We start from the raw sequence: 21,879 nt of genomic DNA, 5'->3' as shown, positions 1-21,879 counted from the left end.
CACTGGCACTCTTCTGCTCGTAACACCACCCTTCCAGATTCATAGGCCAAAAACATCCTGGACTCCTCTTTCTTTCTCACGCCCCCCACCCCCCTCTTTTCCTCAGCCAATCTCATTGGCTCTCCCCTCAATCTCCTACAAGGCCTGACCTCATCTGCTGTCACTCTCTCCTGTCTGCTCTGCCCAGGCCACACCCTCCTAATCCCAGGCCCTCCGTCCCAGCTCTTTCTTCTCTCAGAGGGCTCTTGCCCTGAGATCTGCAACACTCAGGCTCTGTTCCCTACTCTGAGCACACACTTCCTTTCAATCCTACGCAAAACTACTCTCTTCCCCAGCCCTGGACATTCTATCCCAGGGCTGTCCAACCTTTTCTTTCTTTCTTTCTTTTTTTTTTTTTTTTTTTTGCAGTTTTTGGCCGGGGCTGGGTTTGAACCTGCCACCTCTGGCATATGGGGCTGACGCCCTACTCCTTTGAGCCACAGGCGCCGCCCTCCAACCTTTTCTTTCATTGGAAGAATAAAAATTGTCTTGGGCTACCCATTAAATACACAAACACTAATGAAAGCTGATTGGCAAAAACAAAGGAAAATGTATCAATGCATACTTTTGTGATATCCAACACAACAGATAAGAAAAAAAAGGTCCTCAGAAAACCAGCATGCAGCCGAGTGCAGTGGCTCACACCTGTAAGCCTAGCACTCTGGGAGGTCAAGGCAGCTGGATTGCCTGATCTCAGGATTTGAGACCAGCCTGAGCAAGAGCTAGACCCCATCTCTACTAAAAATAGACAAACTAGCTAGGCATGGGGGCAGGCCCTTGTAGTCCCAGCTACTTGGGAGGCTGAGGCAAAAGGATCACTTGAACCAATGAGTTTGAGGTTGCTGTGAGCTATGATGTCACAGCACTCTACCCAAGGCAACAGAGTGAGATTCTGTCTTTAAAAAGAAAGAAAGAAAGAAAAAAAAAACAGCATGCACCCTGTGGGCCACAGATTGGACATCCCTGTTATCCTCTTCCCTGTCTTCTCTATATGATGCCTATCATTCAAAAGTCTCTACATTTTTACTTATTTATATATAAACCATAAATTCCAGGGGCTAGCCATATATTTTTTAAATTAAGCATCCCCCTGTGCCTAGAATAGTGCCTGACACAAGACCTATTCAATAAATATTTGTTGATCTAGGAGAAGGACACACAACTTTGACTCAATCTGTATAAAAACCAAGTATGTAAACAAAACATGTGTACCCCCCAGGTGGCACCTGTGGCTCAGTGGGCAGGGCACCGGCCCCAAGTATGAAGGGTGGTGGGTTCGAACCCGGTCCTGGCCAAACTGCAACAGAAAATAGCTGGGCATTGTGGCAGGTGCCTGTAGTCCCAGCTACTTGGGAAGCTGAGGCAAGAGAATTACCTAAGCCCAGGAGTTGTTGGTTGCTGTGAGCTGTGACGCCATGGCACTCTACCCAGGCAAAACAAAAAAACACGTGTACCCCCTAAAATTCTGAAATTAAAAAAATTGACAGATAAACATAAATAAGAAAATAAATATTTGTTGGGTGAATGAACCTCCATTAATCAATGAATTAACAAATATAGAAACAGTGGATTTTTTTAGTACACTGTCTCAGGGTACAGGAAAAATACTGAAAGTCTCTAGTCTGCAGACAGTCCCAAGAGGTTCTTCAAACCTTCCATCACCTATTTACTCCTCATATAGTGATAAGGAAGGCCATCTTCACAGATGAAGACCCACATGTGTATGTGAGAGAGAGAGAGACAGACTAGAGACCAGACACTCGGCCAGCAATAAACACCAGGCAGATGGAAGGTGATATCTAAGTCCTCCTTTGGCCAGAAAATTAGAAGATTCTTTGACCTTTGTTAACTGAGTAACTTGCTTCTGACTTGCAGAGTAACAGTGACCTCAGAGAACACCCAAACCAGAACACACTACAGGGGAGGAGTTGGCAGTCGTCTGCTTACAGCTTGAATCCTGCCAGCCACTTGTGTAGGCTGCCTGTTTACAGCCTACAAGTGAAGAATGGTTTTCCAATTTTTAAATGGTTACATAGGAGGCCAGGCATGGTGGCTCACATCTACGATCCTAATACTTGGGAGGCTGAGGCAGGTAGATTGCCTGAGCTCACAAGTTTGAGACCAGCCTGAGCCAGGGTGAGACCTCATCTTGAAAAATAGCTGGGCATTGTGGTGGGTGCCTATAGTCCCAGCCTACTGAGAGGCTGAGGCAAGAGAATGGCTTGAACTGAAGAATTTGAGGATGCTGCGAGCTGTGATGCTCTGGCACTCTACCCAGGGAGACAAAGTGAGACTCTGTCTCAAAAAAATAAATTTAAAACATGGTTACAGGGCAGTGCCTGTGGCTCAGTAGGTAGGGTGCCGGCCCCATATACTGAGGGTGGCGGGTTCAAACCTGGCCCCGGCCGAACTGCAACAAAAAAATAGCTGGACATTGTGGCAGGCACCTGTAGTCCCAGCTGCTCGGGAGGCTGAGGCAAGAGAATCACCTAACCCAAGAGCTGGAGGTTGCTGTGAGCTGTGATGTCACATCACTCTACCGAGGGTGATATGGTGAGGCTCTGTCTCTAAAAAAAAAAAATGGTCACATAGGTATCTATATAATAGTCTTCATTTTGTTTCTTGGCCCTGCAAAGCCTAAAATATTTACTATCTGGCCCGCTAAGAAGTTTACTGACCCCTGAAGCAAACTCCTTGGCTGTAGAGTCCACAAAGGTCCTCTGAAACAGCTGTCTTGATATTTTAACATAAAGTGACTTCTGAAACCAAGTGGCTTCACTGAATGGCCACTGGCCCATTCCCCTTATCTTAAATGTTTGTGACACCCTCTATACAGCTGGAAAAGAAAGAGCTAAACATGGAAACATATTTACACAGGTTCCCAGGATAAAGTATATCCTAAAGCCAATGGCTGTGACAGACATTGTTCTAAATTTGGAGATATCTGATGGCAGAGCCAAGTTTCCTTCCCTTTTCCTACCCACACCCAAAACAACACCCCACACTTCTCATGAGAAAAATTCCTTCACACTTATGGTTTCCATTTCCAACATCTGATCTTTTCCTTAATAAAAAGCCAACTTATGAGACACTTGACTTACATGTCAATTATTCACAAATGGAAGCCCTAACATACACAGATCTTTAGTGCCATGCCTGACACCCAGGAAGCCACTGGTATTTTTCTAATATTATATCCCAGCATGGTAGGTATTACTATATTAACATCACATTACATATTTTACATATGTATATATACCATGTATTGTATAGCCAATATTGAACAAGTATTCTATAACATGTAAATGTAAGACATAGAATTGTAACGTATGTGTCATATTGTTTTATTACATCACTGTTACATCACTACCCTAGCACAGGAGGCACAAAGCCACAAACTGCCTGCAGGACTTGAGACAAGTCACGCCATTTCCGTAAGCCTCAGTTTCTTCATTGGTAAAATCCGGGCATCATTTTAGATGTTTTGACTGTCCCTTTTTAGCTTATGATGTTTGTAATTCCAAAAGCAAAATAACCTTTTGCTTAACTCTTCTTACTTGCAGACAGTCCCATCAGGTTCTCCAAACCTTCTATCACCTATTTCCTCCTCATACAGCGATAAGGAAGGCCATCTTCACAGATGAAGACCCACGTTTGCGTGTGGGAAAAGGTAGGAAAAGTTCATAACACTGAACCTATTTATGATTGTATTTCAACACAGCTCTGAACCTCACTAGTGAACAGGCCCAGACACGGTCTCCATCCACTATGCTTACTCTAACACTGTGATGCTCTGCGCTTGACCAAAACCACCCTCACAACAAACTGTTTAATAGCAGTACATGCAAGTTAGTAACAACTGAGCTGTTGCCTCCAATGCACATAAGCATTTGGGGAAAACAGTAACGAGTCAGCCCTCAGCAGAAGCAGCGAGGAGGAAGAGCTGGGTCACGGGATACACTGCCTAAGAGCAAGCATTACACTAACTATGCTAACAGGCACTTCTGGGCTCACTCCATCTCCGTCATGCGAAGAAATTAAAGTATTTAATAATCATTGCTCTCTGGGAGGCAGAAGAAAAGGTTGTGTGATGGTAAACGAAGCATCATGACTCTTCTCTATGAAATTCAGCCCTTGAATGCGATTGGTTCAAGCCTGAAGCAAAGGACTCTGGGAAATCAGAATTTTATAACAAAATAGGCTTTTATAACAAAAATGCCTTTTGAACTTCTCATACCCTTTCCCTGAGCCCCACACCATCAGATAACACATCACAAGGGCATTAGATAAGTGTAGTTTAAGTTTTACAAGAGGAACAATTTCAAAATGTTAATATTCAATGCTCATATGCTTGTGACTAACTGGTAAATTTCTGTATCACTCATGAAAAATATTAAGATACATCCCTTTTGGAAAACAACATGAGAAAAGATCTTTAAAGTTATTCCTATGTTCCCTATCTTGGGAACTTTACCTGGGTAACTTATCCTAAGGAAATCATTCAATGGAATCACAAAACTATATTAAGGAGGTGACGTATTGTTGCCTTACTTACACCAGCAAAAAGGGAGAACAATTTCAATATTCAACACCAGGTGAAGTTACGGAACATTAACATGATGGAATGTCAGTCACAGCAGCTATGAAGACCACACAGAAGCATGAAACTAAGGGAAACCCCCCAGTTATTTGCACACGATTCCAACTACATGAGAACCACGCATGTATGTGCAGCAGCTCTGGCCCAGAGGAGTGCACCAGCCAGCACTCCGTCGCCTCCATGTTTCAGGTCCTCGAGGTTTAGGCACTCAACATGCATTTTCTTCTTCTCATTTTGTCAATCTGTTCCACTATTTCCCTTAATAATGTAGCATCATTTCAACTAAAATAAAATGTAACTTGTCTATATTTGGCCTAAAAGTAATAACAAACAAGCACTGTAAATGTAGAGACTCCTTGGTCCTCACGCCATCCCGTGAGGGAGGTACTCTTTGAAGTAACTGCAATTGTGGCCCAGAAGTTAAGTAATCTGCCCATGGCCAGGCCACCAGAAAGTGGGAGAACGAGGACTCTACCCTGGCACCTGGGCTCCAGAGTTCAAAAACATTCTTCAAAGAAATTCAGCACCTTAAAAAACACCCCTGTAACACTGGAACTCAGCCAGATCTGCTTTCTAAGCACGTACTGAACATGCTAGGAGTTTGCCAATATCAACAGCAGTGACCAATGTTGTTGGTCATTGCTTCACAGCCCTCAGGGGACCGTTACAATTATCAGAGATAAGGAAAGGGGTAGAAACCTACCCAAACTCACACAGGCAGCAGGACTGGGAAACAGCCAGGCCTATGATTCATGTCCATGAGCTGGTAAATCCGAGGTTCTTTCTACTGTACACTGTATGACAACTAGAATTACTATTATTCGGCATAGCAGCTATAGCTTAGTGGTCAGGGTGCCAGCCACATACTCTGGGGCTGGTGGGTTCAAACCTGGCCCGGGCCTGCTAAAAAACCACAACAACAAAATAGCCAGGCGTTATGGTGGGCACCTATAGTCCCAGTTACTTGGGAGGCTGGGGCAAGAGAATCGTTTAAGCCCAAGAGTTTGGGGTTGCAATGCCAGGGCACTCTACCAAGGGTGAGAAAAAAAAAAACAAAAAAAGAATTACTATTTTTCATTAAATGCTTATAGTACACTAAGGGCTATAACCCCTTTCCATGAATTACCTCATTTAATTTTCACAATAGTTCTTCTAAGGAACTATTATTATTAATCTCATTTAGATCAGGAAACAGGCTTGGAAATGTGAAGTCACTTGTCTTGCCTTCCTAATTAGCTACAAGGCACTGAGCTGGATGTCAGAGCACAGCAGCCAGCTCTTGTGTGCTCTGGATCAATATTAATTAGTTGGCACGTGGGGATCCAGCTGTCCAGATGCTCCTTCACTATTTAGCAAAAAAAGGCAAGTCTAAACACCTTTGCTGGCTGAAATCCAAACATTTCTAAATTTACCCTTATGGTAGAGCAACCTCTGGCAGGTGGAACTGAAGCAAATCCTCAAGCCACCCCACCCACCCTCTCCTGCCAATCTCTTTCCCTACACAACAAACCCACAATCAGCCCAAGTCTGTGGGCTGAGCTTTTTATAGTCAGCGCTTCCACCCAGGGTGCTAATTCCCATTCGCTCACACCCACACTGTGTACAAACATGCAAATCATTAACATTTCCATTTACTAGGCTGGTATAGCCCTGAGCTGCTAGGATTTTTGAGGGAGATAACAATTCAATTTGCAATTACTGCTGCAACTTTTAATTTCCAAGGAAACTTCTGTGAGAGTTATATTCCCAAGACACAATATGAACCCTGTAGGCAACCTTTCAGATTATTTTCAAGAAAATAATCTCTCGGGCGGCGCCTGTGGCTCAGCAGGTAGGGCGCCGGCCCCATATGCCGGGGGTGGCGGGTTCAAACCCAGCCCAGGCCAAACTGCAACAAAAAAAATAGCCGGGCGTTATGGCGGGTGCCTGTAGTCCCAGCTACTTGGGAGGCTGAGTTAAGAGAATCGCCTAAGCCCAAGGATTTGGAGGTTGCTGTGAGCTGTGTGACGCACGGCACTCTACTGAGGGCAATAAGGTGAGACTCTGTCTCTACAAAAAAAAAAAATAATCTCTCTCAGGATCACACTGGAGCCACACTGCCGTATCAGGAGGAAGGAAAGGAGGGCTAGCCAGCCACCCTTCTGGGGGTGGGGGCTTAAAGGCCTATTTCAGAGTTGTTCAATTTGGCTCTAAATTTCAAAATTGCCCCAGAAATTTATCTGAATCAACAACCAAATGTTAACTCTTTATGGGAGCCTTTTTCAAGGCAATCTTTAGCCATGTAAACAATAATCAATAAATTACTCTTTCTAAATTCAGAATTGCTGCAGGATAGGGGGAAGTGCGCCTACTTTCATTCCTGGATATCTCTACCTTGGGCAGAGAAAGGCCAAGAATGAACATTTCCAAGTCCTATATAACCACCAACCCTACAACCACCAACGCTGGCATCGCCCTTTTTGTGCACCCTGTGCACCAGGCTCTACCCTTCATATGCCTACATTCATTTATGCCCAGGGGGACGCCGCAGCCAGGATCCCTTAGGATGGGCACCAGTGCCAGGTACTGTGCTAGTGGTGTAGACAGAACAATGAATCCAGCAGACACTACTCAGGCTTACATTAGGCAGTAAACAAATGAATAAAAAAGAAAATAAGTAACATGACCAGATGCAGTCATTTGGAGAAGGCCCGTGTAGAAGAGAGCAGTGAGGGAATTTGGCATTACAAACTTTGTTCAAGATCAGACAACAGAAGTGGGCAGAACTCTGGGGCTGAAACTCTCAGGATCACATTGGAGCCACGGCCTTATCCCTCTTCTCATCTTATTTTCTGTTTGGGGACAACTGAAACTCACAATGGTAATACAAATGAGTTAAATTTATCAACCACGAAAAGCATCCATTCCATTACTTATAAAAAACCACCATTACTTATAAAAAACCAACACATTTTGTTATGTTTTGGGTCCTGAGAGCTATGAAAAATAAAACCAGACCTGGTGCAGTGGCTCATCCTGTAATCCCAGGACTTTGGGAGGCTGAGGTGAGAAGACTGTTTGAGCCCAGGAGTTCAAGACCAGCCTGAGCAACCTAGCAAGATCCCATCTCTACAAAAAACTAATGAGCCAGGTGTGGTGGTGTACACTGTAGTCCTAGCTACTGAGGAGGCTGAGGCAGGAGGATCGCTTGAGTCCAAGAGTCAAGGTCATAGTGAGTTATGATTGCACCACTACACTCCAGCCTGGGTGACAGAGTGAAACTGTCAATAAATACATAGGTATATACACACAAAACAGAGCAGAAAGTCAGAAGAGTTCACAGCTCCCTCACTGGGTGCCTGTCCTGCACTGCCCTAAGTCATTAGAGAGGGGCACCAAGTGCTCTCGAGGGCGACAGCAGGCAGAGGCAGGGAGATGCACGTTCTTCACAGTGGTGTCCTGCCACTTAGGTCTGAACTTTCCACAAGTATGATATGGAAACACACGTAAACGCTGCAAAGGGCAGATATATTTCCTTTAAATTCATCTTTGGAATGTACTCTGAACTTGACCTTCTCACTGCCATCATCAAAGCCTGTATTTTCCAGAGTATTTACCAACACAGGGCAACCAGCCAGGCAGAAGTCAGGGGCTGCCTGGGCTGCCTGTCACAAATCCACATGGGGACATGCTCAGGTTTCCCATTTGCCAGCCCCTGAAGTAGAAACTGACCACACTGCTTACCCTGGAATCTGAAGCCATCATTACCCACCATGACTTCACAACCATGTTGAATGTGGACTGCAGAAAACACACTCAGATCAGGGTCAGGATGGTGCCTAGGATTCATTAAATCCAGTCCCTAAAACACAGTTTTAAAATCCCATTTCCAAAAGTGCTCATCCTTTAAAGACAAACAAACCAACTAGGAAGATGACTCCAGACCCTGTCCCTGCGGCTCCTTGGCAAGGCATCCTGCAGTATGAAAAATGGCTTCATGTTCTGAGACAGACTCTGGTTTGGGGCTCAGGGGAGGTCTGCTCTACATGGAGAAGATGTGCTCTTGGTCAACAGCATCTGTGAAGGCTTAGAAATCATGGGCTGTGAGCTGCTCTGCTCTCTTCATCCCCAACTCACTGTGGATCGTGCAATCCCTACTATCAACAGTGATCTAATGATACTTCATTTAAATTACTGAACATAACTAAACAAAATAAAACATGCAACCTTTCTGTTTATCCGTAAATCCAGATCATTCCCATGAAAATTTTAAATTTTAACTCTTACATTTTTCTTTTCTTTTTTTGAAAGAGGCTCATTTCATCTCCTTCAATAGAGTACCATGGCATCATAGTTCACAGTAACCTCAAACTCTTGGGCTCAACTGATCCTTTTGCCTCAGCTACCTGAGTAGCCACAACTACAGGTGCCCGCCACAACACTCGGCTAGTTTTCCTATTTTTAGTAGAGATGGGGTCTCACTTTGCTCAGGCTGGTCTCAAACTCCTGAGCTCAGGTGCTATAATCCTAGCACTTGGTTTCCCAGAGTGCTAGGATTATAGGCCTGAGCTGCTGCACCCGGCCTTCACTCTTACATTTTTCTAAGGAGAACCAGGGACAATCAAAAAGTAAGTAAATATATTAAGGTGATGCTTTTGAGTTATTGGATCAATGCTGACTTTCTTCTGGGTGGCTGGAGATACCAGCCAACATGGCACTGAATTCAGAAGAATGCTGCACCTCGATCAGCCTCAGTATGTCTCTCCCCACAACCCCGACTGCTAAGATTCATTCTAAAGGACACTGAACTATGACATCAAGTCAGAACTGGTTAATGTTTTTTTTTTTTTAAATGTGAAAAATACATTAGACAAAGGATAACAAACCTCATACACCCATGACTTGGATTCCAGCACTTGCTACACATATCCTACCTTGTTTACCTATAGGCCCCCATTTATTTATTTATTTACTTTTATAGAGACAGAGTCTCACTTTACCGCCCTCGGGTAGAGTGCCATGATGTCACAGGACTCACAGCAACCTCCAGCTCTTGGGCTTCCGTGATTCTCCTGCCTCAGCCTCCCGAGCAGCTGGGACTACAGGCACCCGCCACAACGCCCAGCTCCCCATTTATTTATTTATACAGTACAATTATTTTGCTGAACCATTTTAGAGTAAATTACAGACAGCATAACTCTTCACCTGAATACTCTAGCATGACTGTCCAGACGGCATTCACCTGTGTGGCTCACCAATACACACCAGTAAAACAGTTCCCTGTTACAATCTACTACCGACTTCATAGTCACATCTCCCAAACTGTCCCCCAAATGCCTTTTGATAGATGTTTTGTTCAAACCAGAATATAATCAAGGATCACTGCAGATCACACATTTCAAAGTGACATGTGAAACAAACAAATGACTGAGGGACAGTCAGATGGGCTAGAACCTGGCAGTTATCAGCATCCCACCTACACTATCCCTTTTAAAAAGAAAACAAAAAACAGACCTATAATTTTACCACAAATAGATAATGTTAACATTCCCATGAATTTTCTTCCGGTTACCCTTTCTTTTCATCAACACGTACACATCTATACAGCTGTGAATGAACTATCTTGCTACAGAACAAATGCTACTGCAACTTTTCCTGGCAAGTGGCAGTAAAGACCTGGTGCAGTTTGCATGTGCCATCTCTGCCCTGCCTGCCAGGCTTGCCAGCTGCTGGCCTACCAGGTTAGTAACCGTGAGAAAAGGACATTTAAGTGCATCAGAGACTGCACTGCCCTGGGACACTGCTAAAAGTGCCCCATTTCCAAGCACAATACTACACTGCTTTGCAGCCTCCTGGCTTCCTTCTCCTTGAGCCAATGCAAATGCAAACCCTTGAGAGACAGAGCAGGTGTTAAAAGAGGTCCAGGCAGTTCATGTGTACCTCAGCCAGGAAGGACAGTAACTACCATGGCTTCCAGTGCTTTGACCAAACCTCAGATGCGTGGCCTCTTTCTTGGCCAGGCGCCTGCGGATTCACATTGTTGGAGCATTTGTTGTATCCCTGGGGGTTGCAGCTCTACAAGTATGCTGTGGCTGAACGCAGAAAGAAGGCATATGCAGATTTCTACAGAAATTATGATTCTATGAAAGATTTTGAGGAGATGAGGAAGGCTGGTATGTTTCAGAGCGTAAAGTGATTTTGGAATATAAAGAATTTCGTTGGGCTGGGTGGCGCCTGTGGCTCAGTGAGCAGGGTGCCGGCCCCATATGCCGAGGGTGGCGGGTTCAAACCCAGCCCCAGCCAAACTGCAACAAAAAAATAGCCGGGCGTTGTGGCGGGCGCCTGTAGTCCCAGCTGCTTGGGAGGCTGAGGCAAGAGAATCGCTTAAGCCCAGGAGTTGGAGGTTGCTGTGAGCTGTGTGAGGCCACGGCACTCTACCGAGGGCCATAAAGTGAGACTCTGTCTCTACAAAAAAAAAAAAAAAAAAAAAGAATTTCTTTGGGCTGATTTACACCGACGTTGTCACTGACCCATGTTATTGAACTATGAATATGAGTGATAAATAAGCTATTAATAAATTCTTTAAAAAAAAAGAAAAAGAGGTCCAGAGTGGATAAATGTGAGATTTTTTACAGAAGGTACTTTGAACCCTGTAGAAGAAAGGTGTGATATATTTAAAAGCTATTAATAACATTCTCTAAGCCAAAACTATCACAATAGCCTCAAACTCCTTGAACCCAGGAGTCTGAGGTTGCTATGAACTAGGCTGATGCCATGGCACTGCAGCCTGGGGCAAGAAAGTCAACAGCATCTGTGAAGGCTCAGAATGTTCATGTTGCATAAATCGGCAAGATTCTTTCTCTTTCAGCTCAAAAAAAAAAAAAAAAGTGAACTTTCAATGAACAGATACATACTGCACTGGATAAAACATCTTGAGCTGAACTAAATTCTCAGCCGAGCCATCATATTAAGATGTGAGCCACTTTATTCCTTAGGAGAGCTGTCTGTTAATTTTCTTTAAAGTACATTAGACCATGGGTATTTTCTGGTCTGGATGGTGCTTCCCCATGTAGTTTCAGCTCTGGTGTTGAGCCAAATCTCTCAATAGATGGCTGCCTCCTTGTTCCTTCCTGGAAATGAAACCCAGGGCTTTCTTACCTTGTTTCCAGGGGCATAGATGGCTCTGTTTCAGGGGTTTCTGTTTGTCAACAGCATTGCCCATTCTAAAAAGCCAGAAGATCACAGGGCCATTCCAGGCCCAGATGTCTTTGTTGAACAGCAAAGACAGACTGAGTCACTACCTGAAGTGGGACTCACCTCATAGACATCTCAACTGTCAGAACACTGACTGACCCTCATAAGAGCTTGAGGAATTCTGCTCTGAAATGTCTTTGCCTTTCAAACTCTCTTCGGTCCCAGGGAGGAAATCAGAAGAAAAGGCTTGGTTATCGCCCTACTGGAGCCACAGTGACCGGCTATATTAAGCAGTTTGTTCCCAGCCCTCCTTTGACACATTACTCATCAGCACACAGCAGCTCAGAGAATGAACTATTCCTCCAAACACTTTCAACGCTGCTTTTCCCTTGGGGAGAAGTAAGGAATTGGGTGATCAAAAAGCTGGAAGTTGTAAATGGCCCATTCTGGAGAGTATTGGGAAGATACTTTCCCACCATGGAATTTCATGGTGGGAAGTACTCAGATCACAAGAGCTCTCCTGCCTGCCAGCTCCTAGCTCTATCAGGTCTCTCTACAGATGTCACTAGAGAGACCGTCCAAAGCCACTGGAACAGAAATAGCAAACTAGTGCTTTCATCACTTTGTCTCCTTCACCATACTTTTGTTTATTTTATTTCATTTCATTTCACTTCACTTTTTTTATTTTTGAGACAGAGTCTCATTTGTTGCCCTTGGTAGAATACCCTGGCATCATAGCTCAAAGCAACCTCAAACTGTTGGGCTCAAGTAATTCTCTTGTCTCAGCCTCCTGAGTAGCTGGGACTACAGGCACCCGCGACTATGCCTGGTTATTTTCAGAGACAGGGTCTTGCTCTTGCTCAGGCTGGTCTCGAACCTGTGGGCTCTGGCAATCCACCCACCTTGGCCTCCCAGAGTACTAGGATTACAGGCATGAGCCACTGTACCCGGCCTTTTTTTAACATAGCATTTCTTTGCTTCTCTTTTTATGATCTTCTTTCTCATTGTAAGGTAAACTCCTTATCAGCTATTTGACTAGCACCCAGAACGGTGCCCATTGCAAAGCTGAAGCTCACTCATTTTTGTTGAATAAATGCTTATTGAGTGTGGACTCCTGATGCTTAACAAGGGCATGCATCTCACCGGCCAGGGAGGCAATCCGGGTGCACAGCCAGTGGTTTCTGTGCTTTCCCTGCTTGGGCTGCCTTTCCAGTAGTGAGCTGCTTAGTCAGGTTTGATGACTGTGTCTGTGGAGGTAATAGGTTTAAAAGACAGGAGGCCACAGAATCAAGAGGCTGAGCCTTCCCCATGTGGGCCTGCTGGTGCAGACACTGTGGGGCCCTGGACGGTGGAACACTATTTTGTTTGGTCCAGGAGGGAACTGAGCTGCAGCACAGGTGGGCAGGTGATCGTAGGGCCGTACATGGTGCCCAGACCTAGAGGGGGGACGTGGGGGGTATGGGTGGAGAAGGTAGGAAGGGCTTAAATGCGGATCCAGTCCAGAGTCTTGAGATTTCCCTCTTTAGGTATTCCAGGAAGCATCAAAAGGTTAACACATATTGTCTGCACGTATTTAGACTTTCCTCCAAGTCTTCTAAATATCATGAAATAAATGACAAAGGAGAAAGCTATTTTTTATTTTTTTTTTGAGATAGCGCCTCACTAGAATGCAGTGGTGTCATCTTAGCTCACTGCAACTTCACACTCCTGGGCTCAAGCAGTCCTCCTGCCTGAGCCTCACAAGTAGCTGGGACTCCAGGTGTATAGCTCTGTGCCTGGCTAATTTTTCTATTTTTTATGGAGACAGGGTCTTGCTATATTGCCCAGGCTAGTCTCAAACTCCTGGCCTCAAGAGAGCCTCCCGCTTCAGCCTTCAGCCTCCCAAGGTGTTGGGATTACAAACATGAGCTACCAAGTGTATGGCCTATTTTTGTCCATTTTTGTTTAAAATAGTGCCTGTCAATTACAGGTGGAAATGATAAAATTGGGGATGTAGGTTGTTTCCCTTTCATGCACTAAGGGCTACATTTAGTTCCTGGCCCAGTCCTGATTTTGAAAAGAACAACAAATAAACAGCTTCTTCCAAAGGCTGGATGCTGAGTTAGCAGTGAAGCTTTGCCCTGCTTGCCCTTCCTATAATGAGCCAGCATCATCCACAGAGGGCCTTGAACAGCCAGAAGCCACATCAGGGGTCCTTGGAATAGGACATAAGGGCAGGCTCTGAGCCCCTGTGTTTTCCAGGTTAAGTTAGCCCAAGAAGAATGGGCTGATGACTCAGTTCATTTCTTTAGAGCAGTGGTTCTCAACCTCTAATGCCACGACCCTTTAATATAGTTCCTGTGGGTTGCAACCCACAGATTGAGAAACGCTGCTTTAGAGTATCACTTCTAGGCCTGCCTGGTCAGAGAAACAGTCTGCCTTGTTGGGGTCTGTGTCATGCTCAATGAAGACTAACATTTGTTGTTGACACATCCCTGCAGAAATAAGGCGGTTGGCTGGCTATGGGAGGGTACTGGACTGGGAGTCAATGACCTGGGTTCTCCAGCCTTCCTGTGAAATCTTGGGGAAAGTTTTTTCTCTAGACTGCAGTTTCCCCATTTTGTTGTAATGAATTGGACTAGTTCTTAACCTTTTGGAACTCTTCGATGCTTTGGTGAAAGCCATAGACTTCAGAAAAATAAACACACATGGCTTTCCCAACACCTTTGCACCCACTGAGCCCTGGGAGACGAAGTCTTGGACCCATAAGGCCCTCCCCCCCGAGGCTCACCCCTCTGTGCATGCACCTCAGCAGTACAGAGCCTTTGCATTTGCTGCGCTTCTGCCCAGAACACTCTGCCCTCTGCATGATCCGCTGCTGCTTATCTTCCAAGTTTCCCCTGCCCTGACCTCACAGATTAGATCAGGTCGCCCTGCTAGACACACTTCCTCAACCCGAACTTCTCAGCTCTGATCACAGTAGTAACTCAGTATTCTTTGCACATGTTATCTGACTCTGCCTAAGCTCTGTGCTGGTATTTGTTGAATAAATCTCTTAGGCTCCACCAGCGGTAACATTCTGGGACTGATCTGGGAGGAGGTGCCAGTGTGTCATAAGAGAGTCCTAAGTTTGCATGTCCTCTGATACTACATGCGATGTGTCTTTGCCTTTGATGATTTCTTCCAGGGCTGGGCAGGGAAGTCACTTCAAAGCAGAGTCTAGAGGACCCAGAAAAGTGGCTCCTAGACTCTCTGCCTCAGTTCTCTGCTGGGCCTGACCTCCAGGCTGGTCATCTCCCTTGTTTATGCTCGGGACTGAACTGGAACTCCCACTTGGAACATTCCCACAGTGCTTGGTGCTTCCTCGTATTGTTGTATTTTTCTCCAGGAGGGAAGTGACCAACATCAGACTTTCCTCCCAGCAGACAAATTCCATACACAAAGCTTTGTGTCAGCTACCCGGTACTTGGCCTGAGAGCCCAGCCTCTTCTTTGGGTCTGGGTGGGCGCATGTGTGCATTGTGGGGGTCCATTGGCCTCTCCCTTCTAAGACATTTCATTTGAGAAAACAAAACAAAAAAACGTGTCGACGTGAGTGATGCCTCGCAAAACTCCACCCTGGATTTGTTGGGAATCCAACGGTCTCTTATGTGCAGGGGAAGCTCTCCCTGTCCCTATGCGGGGGCCATGGTGTCTCCTCTCTGGCTTACATCACTTTCCACAATCAAAATATTATTCCTAAGGTACACATGTTTGTAAGTGAAATTTTATCTTAATTATACTCAGATGATGAGTTATCTAATGTGAGAATGTTGCAGAGGATCTTATGATATGGGGAAAAGATTCCTAAGTGAGGACATGTCATTTTTCTTTAGTGTATGTAGTATAGTGTTTAAAGCTTGGAGGTTTATAGGTAGTAACTCTCAAAACAGCAACAATACTTATGCATATCAAGTGTCTGCGGTGTGCCAGCACTTTTCAAACATCTTGGTTAACCTTTAAACTATGAAATAGATGGCATATTTGTACATGTTTTACATATGGAATAAATAAAATTCAGAGAGGTTAGGTTTCTGTACCAAAGTTGCCTGGCTAGAAAGTGCCCACATGAAGATTCTAACCAGGCTTTAAGCTGTCCTCCAAAGCCAGTTCCTTCCCACTGCCCTCCCACTGATCATGAGGAAATGGGTGGCAAAAATATTTCTAGCTCAGGATATAAATTGGGGGCTAGATCCAGTCCTCTGGCTAAATATGTAGACTTGAGCCTTGCTTCCTCCCTGGCAAATCTGTAAAATGGAAGAGGGGCTTGTTGGGAGCGATGATCTTGTTTGTTTCTTTGGGCCTTACAGGGATGGGGGGCTTGTAACACCTCAGGGAGTGACTTTAATAACTTGTGGTCAAATAGAGTCTGCTTGGATAAAATACTGCCGCAGTGTTCTTGAAACATTTGTGTAAGACTTGGAAACATCACACTGGCCATGCAGTGAGACTTCTGCCTCTGGGACAGTTCATTTTTATTCAGAGTCTCATGTTGTCATCCTAAAAGGTGCCCTGGAGATGGGTTGCTTGCTTATCTGGGGGGTTGCAAGCATATTCACCTTTGGGGCTGACTCTAAAAGACACTTTCTGAGCTAGGGATTAGTGAGGAATCCTTAAGAAGAAGCTGCTATCCTGTTTATCTCCCCTGCCTCCTACTCCTGGATAGTTCACATTCAAACTGGGGGGGAGGGGGGGGCATGATTACCTGAGAAGCAATTGAACCATAGGGTCCTCAATAGCTGTTTTCTTAAGTTCATCCATAAATTAATTGTTTGGGACTTGAGATGCATTTTCTCATGGAAGCACTGTTCTGAATGTGTCAGCCTCCAACTAAGACATGGGAGATCTCTCCTGAGCCTGGGTTCAATGTAAGGAACTGCCACAGCGAAGTTGCTGACTTAGAAAACTTTACAGCAGTGGTTTTCAACCTGTGGGTCGTGACCCACAGGAACTGTATTAAAAGGGTTGCAGCTTTAGGAAGGTTGAGAACCACTGCTTTAAAGACGAATAGGGAATTTAAAATGTGGAAGAATCTCCAGGGATGGGGAAAGTGGATGAAACAGTGCTCCAGGCAGCCCACGCCCTAGGACTGGCTAGGAGAGGAGACTTTACTTATGGATTAGGAACTCTGGCTAACATGCTCCTGAGGTTGGGGGGTGGAGAATTCTCTTCTGCTTATTACTTCATAAGAGACTTTTTAAGCGCCTACTGTGAGCCAGGTATTCTATTCAACTATTAGATTCCTCTGGTATGTTGGGATATCTGGCCCTTTTCTTTTTTCTAGTTTGTTGTTGCCACTTAGTTTGGGTAAGAGCCCAGTGAGGGAAGTAGGGGCCTTCTTGCATTTGCTTTTTCCTGCTGTGTCAGTGGGGAGGTGAAACATATGTGCTATTTATTTGCTTTGCCAAGTTTGCAATCTATTTATGATTTTGTAAAAATTATTTCTATACTGGCAGATCAAAATAGGAAGTCTTAAGATCTTGTAGAGATTTGGATTTGTCTTTGTTCATGTTGCATAAATTGGCAAGATTCTGTCTTTCCCCTTCAGAACAAGCAGGGGCTGGTATAACATAATGGCCTCTAGTGCCCAGAAGTTATGACAGAGGATTAAGTGCCTCTTAAACTCAGACTTTGGTTTTGTATTTTTTTTTTAAATGTTGTCTTCCATTTTTTTTTGTAGAGACAGAGTCTCACTTTGTCACCTCAGTAGAATGCCATGGCGTCACACTGCTCACAGCAACCTCCAACTCCTGGGCTCAGGCGATTCTCTTGCCTCAGCCTCCTGAGTAGGGACTACAGGTGCCTACCACCATGCCCAGCTATTTTTCTGTTGCGGAGTCACATTTGAACCCGCCACCCTGGGTACATGGGGCCGGCACCCTACCAACTGAGCCACAGGCGCTGCCCTGTCTTCAAATTTTTCTCCAATTCTATACTTCTCGTTCATATCGTACCATCCAGTTCCATAGAATAAATTTACTTTGGTGCTGTTGGCTAAATTGTCTGAAGCCAGAAGTCTGCCGTCTGAGTTAATGTAGTTTCACAGTCTAAGTTGATGTATATTCAGTAAGAGCTTTTAAGTGTCAGGCAGCATGCTGAGAACTTCACAAACATTCTTTTTTATTTGATCCTCATTATAGCTGAGGAAGTGGGACTGGAACTAAGCCCATTTAACAGGGGAGGAAATTGAGACGGCTGTGCTCAGCTGGCCAGCCTGGGGGTAGAGCCAGGATTTGAACCCTGGTGTCAGGGCTCCAGGACCTATGTTCTTACCCATTATGCTACAGGGGATTCTTTAAGAATTTTTCTAGCCTCTAATTCCAGGATTGAAATAAATAAAATCTTTTCATCTACTTCAACATTTTCTTCCTTTTTACCGGGAATGTGTGATTTTATGTCCTTTTCTTCCAGGAAACCTATTTTTCAAATTTAGGTGGGATAACATGTTCTCCAGCAAAATTGTTCTCAGAGTAGACTGGAAGTTTAGAACTCGAGGTTATAAATTTTTTGCTGTGTTTGTTGCTTACAGTTTCTCTTCTTTGGAAGAGAGCTGCTTTCTGGTGTTTTGTTTTCCCCTTGGAAATGTAGTTAATGAAACCAGCTTGTTTTCTCTGACAGTACCCGGCACATGGGGCACTCTGGTCTGAGACCCCTAGAAGGTGTGGCATAAGGGTCACACCACTGGATCCACTTCACCAATGAGAAACTGATTTTTAAAAAGAAGGAGGAGCCAGGTGTGGTCACAGCTGGGGAGAAGGGGTAGGTGCCTGAGGCAGGAGGATCACTTGCCCAGGTGTGGGAGGCTGCAGTGAGCTGTGACTGCACCACTGCACTCCAGCCTGGTGACAGAGATTCTGTCTTGAAAAAAAAAAAACAAACAGAAAATAAAATTCAGACACAGCTTGTAAACATTTACCACTATACTTTTAAAGACTAAAGTGAGTACTGTGTGACTTTAAACACAGTTTAAATTTTAGAATTCTTTTCTTTTTAAGAGCGGAAATCTTAGGGCAACGCCTGTGGCTCAAAGGAGTAGGGCGCCGACCTCACATGCCGGAGGTGGTGGGTTCAAAACCAGCCTCAGCCAAAAACTGCAAGAAACAAAAACAAACAAACAAGAGCAGAAATCTTACCACATTGCCTAGGCTAGTCCCAAACTCCTAGGCTCAAGCACCCCTTGCCTCAGCCTCCTGAGTAGCTGGGACTACAGGCACATGCCACCATACCTTGCAAAATTTTAGTTTTGTCTTCCAGTTCTGGATGCTTACTTTTTAAATGTATTACTTATCATGATGGCAAATACAAATTAACTGGCTAATATCCCAAGGAACAACACACATCGAGGGCGAGATTCACGAGTCTCCTTGGTATCTGCTAACATACTGGCCACCTTCTTGTCAGAGCTAATTAGATCATTGTTATTTTTTACCTCAATACTGCTGACAAAAAGCATGTACTAAACACAGGAGAAGTGTCAACATTTTCTTGTTCACCATGCTTATATTATTAAATTCATTTTTAGTTCTGTGATGTCTTTGGGGGAATATTTTGAAGCTACTTCTCCATTTTATAAGTACTAGGCAGTGGCTTCAAACCAGCCCTCCCACATGCCAGCTGGACAAGTCCCGTAAATCCTTCATCTGTAAAATGAAGCCACTATCACCTCCTTGCAGTGCAGCTGGGAGGATTAAATATCCAAAGCACAGTTCCTGCCATTAGCATACTGAAGTCATTTGTTATAATCATCATTATCATCATCACCATTCTAAGGGCAATTTTTTATTTTTTAGGTCAAATCCCCAGGACTCTTTCCATTCCTCCCCACACTTTGAGCAGCAGTTTCAGCGCATTCGCACCAGCAGTAGCAGCGCCCCCTGGACTGAGTGGAAATGCCAATTCTCAGACCACAAAGACACACTGAATCAGAAACTAGTGGCTGGAGCCCAGGTGCTGAAGTTTGAGAACTGCTGAGCAGGCAGATGGCAGCCTGGAAGACCCAGCAGGCCCTGAGGACAGGGAGCACCTGACCCCAGAGGACCCTGTCAACAATACCTGCTAACATAACAGGCTGTAAGTTACCATTTGTCACAAACACAAAGCTTCCTATTTGTCTTTCTGGCTGTTTTCTTTAAACCCAAAATGCATAAAAATGAAGCTTCTTATAAAAATTGTATCCCCATACTCCTTTCTATAGCAACAGAAAAAAAAAAGACTACCTGTCCAGCTTAACCCAGACTATTGTCCCTATATAATTACTTTCCAAACTTCCTCTGTAAGACTTAAATTGGCACAAATACTAATATAATATCCCTTTCATCCATTCCAGAGACTATGAATTTAAGATATGATTAATTTTTATCATAAGGGGAATACACTCTGGCTTTTGTATGTACATGTTTACTGTTTATTTGAGATGGAGTCTCAAGCTGTTGCCCTGGGTAGAGTGCCATTGCGTCACAGCTCACAGCAACCTCAAACTCTTGGGCTTAAGCGATTCTCTAGCCTCAGCCTCCCAAGTAGCTGGGACTACAAACGCCCACCTCAACGCCCGGCTACTTTTTGTTGTTGTTGTTGCAGTTGTCATTGTTTCAGCTGGCCTGGGCTGGGTTCGAATCCACCACCCTCTGCACCTTCGGTGTATGTGGCCAGTGCCCTGCCGATAGAGCTATAGGCGCTGCCTGTTTACTGTTTTATAAACCAAACGATCCCAGATTTGATGCTGCCACAAGTGATTGGAACATGTGAAGTCGCAGATGCCCACAGGGAAAATGGAACCAAAACCAACCACTACTGGCCCTTCCGTGGCCTCAATGGGCTTGGTGCTGCACTGGGACAGGCTGTGTTTCTATAACAGTCTTCTTACTACAAACTCAGGCCCTCACCAACACAAACATGTGGAGTGCAGCAGTTGTAAATTACTCCCTTAGTGTTTTCTCATTCAAACCAGGACACTTTTAAGAGAAGTAGGGAGGGTGATGTTAATAATTATGCCAGGGCAGCAGGATTAAGGCAGTAACTGTGATCACCACCCCATCTGTCACAATCTACATGAGCACAGCGATCCTCAAAGTAATTTTCCTCTGGTGTGCAGACATCTAACTGAGAGGTTGGAATAGAGGTACAGCTACAAGCAAAACTCCACCAGAGTCCGACTCTCCAATCAAAGACTCAGTCTTACTTACAGGAGAAGCCTGACCCCAGTCACAGTGTGCTCTACCAGGGCAGAAGCCCAGATGACTACACTGGAATCTCAAGCACCTACTGTCAAGAACTACAGGTAACAGGCATTCAAGAAATCAGCTGAACGGTGGACCAATACTTCCTATCATATCTCCTTGATTCTAAGATATATCCAGTTGGCTCTCTGCACACATGGGGCCCACATTCATACAGTCAACCAAGGATTGAAAATAGCTCGGAAATAAATGGATGGCTGTACCTGTATTGAACGTGTACAAATGATTTTTTCCTTTTCATTATCTCCTAAGCATACAATATGACAATTATTTACATATCATTTACTTTATATTTGTATTATAAGTGAGCCAGAAAAGATTTAAAATACACAGGAAGGCTGTGTATAGATCACATGCAAACACTACATCAGGGACTCGAGCATCCTTGGATCTTGGTATCTTCAGGGGTCCTGGAAACAATCCCCCAGGGATATTAAAGGACAACCCTACTTTATCACAGTTGCACTTTTTTTCTTTTCTTTTCTTTTTTTTTTTTGCAGTTTTTGGCCGGGGCTGGGTTTGAACCCACCACCTCTGGCATATGGGGCCGGCGCCCTACTCCTTTGAGCCACAGGCGCCACCCAATTTTTTCTTTCTTTCTTTTTCTTTTTTTGAGACAGAGCCTCAAGCTGTCGCCATGGGTAGAGTGCCGTAGCATCATAGCTCACAGCAACCTTCAACTCCTGGGCTCACGCGAGTCTCCTGCCTCCACCTCCCAAGTAGATGGGACTACAGGCATCCGCCACAAAGCCCGGCTATTTTTTTTTTTTTGTAGAGACAGAGTCTCACTTTACCACCCTCGGCAGAGTGCCAT

At 44.6% G+C, this 21,879-nt stretch overlaps 1 protein-coding gene across 18 annotated transcripts in view; it reads right to left on the bottom strand.

The window, feature by feature from the left end:
* Positions 1-21,879, bottom strand: part of RAPGEF1 (Rap guanine nucleotide exchange factor 1) — a 161,286-nt gene that overhangs the window by 120,811 nt on the left and 18,596 nt on the right. For 3 of the 18 annotated variants that reach the window (XM_053559354.1, XM_053559384.1, XM_053559369.1), the window contains exon 1: positions 11,777-11,940. The exons of 5 other annotated variants lie outside the window; for them this stretch is intronic. In XM_053559354.1, coding sequence (XP_053415329.1) covers positions 11,777-11,840 — 64 coding nt within the window. In that variant the 5' untranslated portion in view covers positions 11,841-11,940. Of the gene's footprint in view, positions 1-11,776; positions 11,943-21,879 lie in introns of those variants that run through there. 10 more of the 18 variants (XM_053559399.1, XM_053559393.1, XM_053559409.1 and 7 more) reach the window with 8 other exon arrangements.

This window comes from Nycticebus coucang, chromosome 2 (genome assembly GCF_027406575.1).
Source record: "Nycticebus coucang isolate mNycCou1 chromosome 2, mNycCou1.pri, whole genome shotgun sequence".
NCBI classification, from domain to species: Eukaryota; Metazoa; Chordata; class Mammalia; order Primates; family Lorisidae; genus Nycticebus; species Nycticebus coucang.
This window is presented reverse-complemented; position numbering and strand designations above follow the sequence as displayed.